This window comes from Cynara cardunculus, assembly GCF_001531365.2.
Source record: "Cynara cardunculus var. scolymus isolate 2C chromosome LG 1, CcrdV1, whole genome shotgun sequence".
In the NCBI taxonomy this organism is placed as follows: Eukaryota; Viridiplantae; Streptophyta; class Magnoliopsida; order Asterales; family Asteraceae; genus Cynara; species Cynara cardunculus.
This window is the reverse complement of record NC_037528.1, coordinates 19,613,107-19,620,641: the sequence shown is the minus strand read 5'-3', so window position 1 is coordinate 19,620,641 and position 7,535 is coordinate 19,613,107. Positions and strand designations below refer to the sequence as shown.

General features: G+C 31.4%; 1 protein-coding gene across 1 annotated transcript; it reads left to right on the top strand.

The window, feature by feature from the left end:
• The first annotated feature begins 1,329 nt into the window (after window positions 1-1,329).
• LOC112524505 (peroxidase 17) lies at window positions 1,330-3,658 on the top strand. Its single transcript, XM_025134353.1, has 3 exons — window positions 1,330-1,542; window positions 1,777-1,968; window positions 2,889-3,658. The coding sequence occupies exons 1-3, from the start codon at window positions 1,342-1,344 to the stop codon at window positions 3,522-3,524; spliced, it is 1,029 nt and encodes a 342-aa protein (XP_024990121.1). The 5' UTR covers window positions 1,330-1,341; the 3' UTR covers window positions 3,525-3,658.
• Window positions 3,659-7,535: the final 3,877 nt, after the last annotated feature.

Sequence of the window (7,535 nt, the reverse complement as noted above, 5' to 3'; positions counted from 1 at the left end):
ATATTATATAATATAAATAATTAAATATATATAATATGAATATAATATAAATATTTAAATAAATATGATATAATATAATTAAATATAATAAAATTAGTAAGAGGGACCGTAGTCATAACAAAATAACAACGACAGAGACCAAATCCATAATCTTTCGAGTTTACGATGCTAGCCATAATTTTCGTTAAACCATAGGGACCTAATCCATAATTCACTCCAATGTCCTTATTTTACTCATTCTAAAAGGCTCATTGCAATAAGTACCATGATGCGTCGTGAATTAATGTTTTAGTTTCATACTACGTTAAGTCTATGGTACGTCATGGCCTAATACGCAGTTTTTTAACGTGATATTTGATTATTTTTTTCTTACATTTTTAATATCTTATTTGTTAGTTTTTAATATACAACACATTTAAATTGTTTATTATCATTGACTTATTGAGTAGTAGTATAAAACATATGTTTATATATACATATATAATATTATATATGACATAAGGATTTGTCGTCAACTCGTGACAAGTTACAACTTGAAAAACGTAATAACTTTATCATGACTCTTAAAACTTAAAGTTTAACTTCGTAGTCATGTGACACCTCACACTATTTAGATCCTCTATTTTATTCATGGCAACAACTAAATCAATCATTTTTTAAACAAAGTACATATCACTTGCATTAAATCATACATTTTGTTATGATTAAAAACATTTTTATAAAAAGTTATATCAAATTTAATATGGTATTTTTAGAAAAATTAACTAAAACAGCCTTTTTCAAATGTTGGTTTCATCTCTTAGCCATTTCCTTTCTAAAATTATCAAAATATCACTAGATTCACAAGTGTCATGTCCGTAATTTGTGAATATAATGTAAAAAGAAAAAGTTTCTAAACCAAATCCACAAGTACAGAGACCAAATCTGTAAATTCCTCCAACACCTACACAAGTGGCGGAAGCCGGAAGTTTATCAATTTATTACAGGTTTTTTTTTATTAACCTGGATATTCAACCCGCTATGCGAGCCGACTAATTTCAGGACGATCACCTGCTTTGTAGATAGCCTAGAGTCATCGCATTTGAACCTCCATGGTCACAAAGGAATTTTTATTGCTCCTTAGATTTGAACCTGAGACCTCTTAATACTTTTGATCTTTGAAACCAAGCTCAAACCAATCACATAGACACAGAAAATTATTTGATAAAGAGTAAATGAAAGTGGGACAAACCTTATCCCCGAGTTTCACCCATACAAGTCACAACATGTCACATAACCCCTTATTATAAAAGTTAAAAACCACCCTACAAATGAAAAACCCACAAAAACCTTTTTGGGAAAATGTCTCTTCCCCTTCTTCTCTTCTGTCTACTTCCGGCAGCCTTCTCCGCCGCATCGCCACCCCTCCTGCCGGAATATTACGCCAAATCATGTCCAAATGCAGAGCTCATCGTCAGATATGTCATGACAAAGGCGATGATCAGAGAACCAAGAAGTGGAGCTTCTGTCATGAGACTTCAATTTCATGATTGTTTCGTAAACGTAATCACCATCTTAATTCATTGATTTCGTTTCTAAGACGTATCGAATTTTATTTAGTATTTTTGATGCAATTAAGGTATCCAAAATTTTGATGTACAGATTTGTAATCCTATGTTTAAGGTTCGAATCAATTGTATTCAAGTTTTGAATTACTATTCTTGTCAAAATGATAAAATATGTTATGTATCTTAATTAATCGGAGATATTTGAAGAAAATTGTTGAAATTATGGCAGGGATGCGACGGTTCGTTGTTGTTGGATGATACTCCGACGATGCTGGGGGAGAAACTTTCGTTGTCCAACATAAATTCGCTCCGGTCGTACGAGGTTATCGATGAAATCAAGGAAGCTCTTGAGACGGCCTGCCCTCACACTGTTTCTTGTGCAGATATCGTTATCATGGCCGCTAGAGATGCTGTTCTTCTGGTACACTTTCACTTATTTCATTATTTTAATCGAATAAACAAAATACAACATTTGATTCAAGAGCGAATTTGTTTTATAGGAATTATGTTCGTAGATATTTCCAATAAAAGCATCCATAATGTTTTTCAGTGAGGTTTTTATACAATTTTATAGATTTTAGAGATATTTTGAAAATAATTTTGGTATACTTTTTATAATAAGTTTTTTATACATAATATATATTGGAATTGGAATCACATAAGACAGGCCTGAAAATTTCAGGAGACCCATGACACCATTTTTTTACACTTGAAACTTCACCGCAAAACGCTGTGAAGGTAAAGTGTTTTTGCTGTGAATGTTCGATTTTTTTTACCTTTATAACGTTTTGCTGTGAAGTTTCAAGTGTAAAGAAATGGTCTCACAGATCTCACGAGAACAGACTGGTCTCACGTGAACCCAACCCACATGTATTATAATAATATATTTAAGTAAAACATTTATGCAAAATGATTAAATAAATACATGATTAAAGTAACTATATTTCGTCGATATAGATAAATACGTATTTATATATATTTTAGTATATTGATTTTCATAAATAGGAATATAAAAATCCTCTTGTGGCCACGGAGGTTCAAATGCAGTGACTCCGGACTATCTGCAAAGCAGGTGGTCGCCATATGATTAGTCAGCTCGCATAGCGGGATGAATATTCAGGTTAATAAAAAAAATGATATACATTTAAATTGTAATATGTTAAAGTTTTTAAATTGTTGAGTTGACGATGATGTAACGTAAAAAAAAAAAAAAAAAAGGTGTGAAAAACCTTGAGAATCTAACAATGCTCTAAAAGTTGGTTTTATAAATTAAAGTTCAATGAAACAAGGAATTTTTATAATATGAAATCGTAGTAAATAATGTCACGAAACGGTATGCAGAGTGGCGGTCCGAATTGGGACGTGAAGTTAGGACGGAAAGACAGTTTAACCGCGAGCCAAAAGGATTCCGACGACATAATGCCAAGTCCCCGAGCCAATGCAAGCATGCTCATTGATCTCTTCGCCAGATTCAACCTCTCCGTCAAAGATTTAGTCGCCCTTTCGGGTTCTCACTCAATCGGCAAGGGTCGTTGCTTTTCCATCGTGTTTCGGCTATACAGCCAATTGGGCCCGGGCCAACCGGACCCCAGCATCGAGCCAAAGTTTCGAGAAAAGTTAGACCAACTATGCCCGCTTGGCGGTGACGGAAATGTGACTGGCGGTTTGGACTTCACCCCTCAAGTGTTTGATAATCAATATTTCAAGGATTTGGTTAACGGGCACGGCTTTCTTAACTCCGATGAGTCGTTGTTTACGTACGTAAAAACACGACCGTATGTTCGTCGGTATAGTGAAGATGAATCGGAGTTTTTTAGGGATTTCGTAGAGGGGATGATAAAATTGGGTGACTTGCAATCAGGGCGGCCGGGGGAGATCCGGCGGAACTGTAGGGTGGTTAATGGGCGGGGGCGGCGGCCGGTGGATGTGGTGGGTGGCGGATTAAAGGACAGGAAAATCTTTGGATATGAAAGGTAATTTGATTAATAATATGTATGTAGAAAGTAGGAGAAGAGATGATTTATCGCATCTGTTATCGTATTTCTGATGTTTTTAAAAGATGTTTGTGGAAGTAATCATATATATATAATCGATATTTGTGTTTTAAATTATTTTGATAGTTATATCAGCTAATTGTGATACAGGTCGGTCCAGAGCCTCAGTCTGAATCATCAAAAAAATTCTTTTTATATTGATGTCCTGTTTACCAAACACTTATCCGGATAAGCACTTATCAGGTGACATTATCTCACTGGATGAATACGATAAGAACTAAGAATCTTACTCGGTAAGAGCGAGACAAGGACCATGAGTCTTACCCAGTAAGTGAGGACGATGACTCTTACCATGGTAAGCGCTTACCGGGTAAATTATTGCATACAATGTCGTTTTGGTGGACTAAAATCTTACCCGGTAAGTAAATAATAGTGTTAAAGTTTACCGGTAAACACTTACCAGATAAGTGTTTGGTAAACGACTCCTAAATTGGTTATGATTATCAGTATTTAATTGATTCGTATAAAACAGATATAAAACTATTACCATTAAATGTGATTTAACGAACAATTTATGAGTTAAATTTATGTCTTATTTATGAGTTGACCACATTCTTTTAGGGGTATTTAATGTTTTCAACCTTTTTATTGCTTATTTTATAGATATACCATAAAAATAAGGTATCAATGTTATAAGAAATTAGGGGATGTTTGATTCGGTCCAGAAAGTAAGATGAGAATGAAAATGGGAATGATTTTTCATTTTTTTTTGTTTAATTTGAAATGAAAATTTTGGATTTATGGGGAAATGAAATCATTGCATTATATAAACTCATGTTATTTGTACAAACCGTATAAATCTCATTTAACCAATCATAATTTTTCATTTTGTTTATTTTTGTGTAATTATGAGAGGTTGATTATATCATTTTTATCGTAGAGGGTATAACCATCTTAATTATTTTAATTTTAGAGAAATACATGAAACAATTTCATTAAAATTTCATAACCATATATTAAACAACTTTCATCAAAAAAAGTATTATATGAAACAATTTCACAAGATTAAACAATTTCATTAAAAAATTTCATAAGATTAAACAATGAAATCGACAGATGAGAGTGATTTGCACGGTTTATACACATTGGAACAAAAAATAATGTTGTCTTTAGAATTTTTATATTATTGTTTAAAATATCACATTATAATATATTTAAAACGAAATTAAAATGTTTATTGGAACAAATTAGATATAGAAATTATGTATTTATGAACTTATGTTTACTTATATGTTGATGTTTAACAATATTATTGTAGTTCAAAATGATTATCTTACCATTTATCCATTATTCATTCTTTTACCTGCTATCTTAATAGTTAATATTGATAAGAGTTTATCTGTTTTGTTACCCGCTATTTTAAATGGATTGGGTAACGGAATAACCCTTACCTTACCAGTTACCAACCATAGTGATAACTGTGAGAATTATCATCATAAAGTATCGTTTTATATTTATTTATTTTCATTCAAGACTGGAATTTACTGTATTAATTTACATATATTTGTTTCACAATGTGTTTGTTTGATATGTATACAGATTGCAATGTGAAACTTTTTTGTTGTACTTTTTGTTTCATAAACACATGATAAATGTTCATATTGTAAAATAAATGTATCTGAAACAACTATATGTTAACAATACACAAAATCTAAGTCATAGATGGAAAAAATCATGTGAAATAACATACGATGCATTGGTTTTCAATGTTATCACAATTTTATGAGTTTTCAAATGAATGCCCCTCTGATATTATAAATACAATAATTTAAATATTTTAATTGATTCATATAATTTAGATCTAAATATATTACATGATAAAACAACTATTAGATATTATTTGATGGACAACTTAGCTATTTTAATATTTTTCTTAGGGGCCGTTTACCAAACACTTACCCAGTAAGTGTTAATCGGTAAAATTTAATACTATTATTTACTTACCGGGTAAGATTTTAGTCCACCAAAACGACATCGTATGCAACAATTTACCCAGTAAGCACTTACCGTAGTAAGAGTCATCGCCCTCACTTAACAAGTAAGACTCTTGGTCCTTGTCTTACTCTTATCGGGTAAGATTATTGGTGCTTACCATATTCACCTGATAATGTAATGTGATTTGGTAAGCGCTTACTCGGGTAAGCATTTGGTAAACAGCCCCTTAATCATGTTTAATTACCAAATATTATACAAACAATATGTTTAATTTTTATTTTAATCATATCAAATGTCATACATACAACTAGTCACCCAGTTTGCATACTATACGCACTTTTCGGCCCTAGTGTCTATTTGGACAAAGTCCTAAAGGCCAACAACATTTTCTTCTTTACTACATGAAAAACTTCTCATTTTATGAGAAATTTAAATGAAAGTGTCTGATTGGTTTGAGCTCAGACTCCAAGTGTTAAAAGTGTCTGGAGCTCCCAAATTCAAATCTAATGAGGAATAAAAATTCTCTTATGCCCATGGAGGTTCAAATACGGTGACTCTGGACCATCTAGATCGATCTAAAAGAATCTCAACCACCACATTGTCAAAACCTTATAATATGATAAATTGTGGTTTAAAAAATATGATTAGCACGTGTCGTCATGATTTAGGGTTTAAGATCTTTGTGTAAAATCATGATTAATTAATTTACGACCTCTATTTTTTGTAAAGTTTTAAGCGTGAACTCAACAACAATTACTTGAAAATTAACGTCGATCGTAAAAATTGAAAATAAAACGACAATTACTTAAAAAACCTACCCTACAAAAAAGTTCAAATTTAATTTGATCATAAGAAACTCATACTAATAAATAAGTTTATATATTATAACTATAAAAAACCATATTCGATAGCTTTTTTAAACAGTAAACAGATAAAAAAATGCACACAGTATATCTTAAGAGTTATTGAACTTTCACATAACAAGAATTCAAATTTGATTTGTTTCGATATTTAAATGTGATTTTTAACATGTGTTGACGGGTTTGATAAGAATAAAGAAAGAGATGATGATAAAATTTAATGGAATGAAGATAGATGACGGGACGGCATATCACTTATTCTTGAACACTTTATTCATATGTGATTTTTCAATGAAAGTGGAATGTCTCTTTATGGGCACGCTAGATGCTCCCAAGTGTCACATCTGTTTTTTCCTACAACTGTTCAAATGTTTGTATAAAGATAACACAAACTACTAGCTTTTAAGGAAATTATCAGTTACGCATTTACGGTCGTAATCAGTTTTGAACACTAAAACACATGTTTTTCTTTGTAAAATATTAACTCAAAGTTTTAATGAACTTTAATGTTTAAAATGATTAACAAATATAACAGATATAGCTTCACTCATTGTCTAAAGTAGTATGGACCAATTTGTAGATGTTGACTTTGGTTTATAACATTAAAAATGGTTCTTTTTTGCTTAGCACAAAAATGTTGGTATTTACAAAAAAATATCCAAATTTTGCCATTCAACACTTCCATGAAAAACATAATTGTATTGATCTAACTCTTTTAATATTTATTAACCAAATCTATTAGCTTGTGGCCGATTTAATAGTTTTTTTTAAGTATATAATATTTACATACGATAAAATATAATAAATAAATTTAATAATCTTTCTCATTTTTGGTGAGGTTTGAATTAAGGATGAGCAGCGGAACCGGGTATTCATTTGCAGAACCAGAACTGTCTTGGAACTGCCGGTTTCGGAACCGGAACATATATGAGTGGTTCCGGTTCCTAAAATACAGAACCGATTGAGAATGGTTACCGGCGGGTACCCGGTATTTTTTTAATTAAAAATAATAATTAATTAAATTTAAATTAGGTCAAGAACTTAAAACTCTAGTTCCGGTACGTAGACCAAATAAGACAATGCAAGCAAAAGTTCCTAGATTCATGGAGATATAGAACAGCATATAAGTTATCATGCTT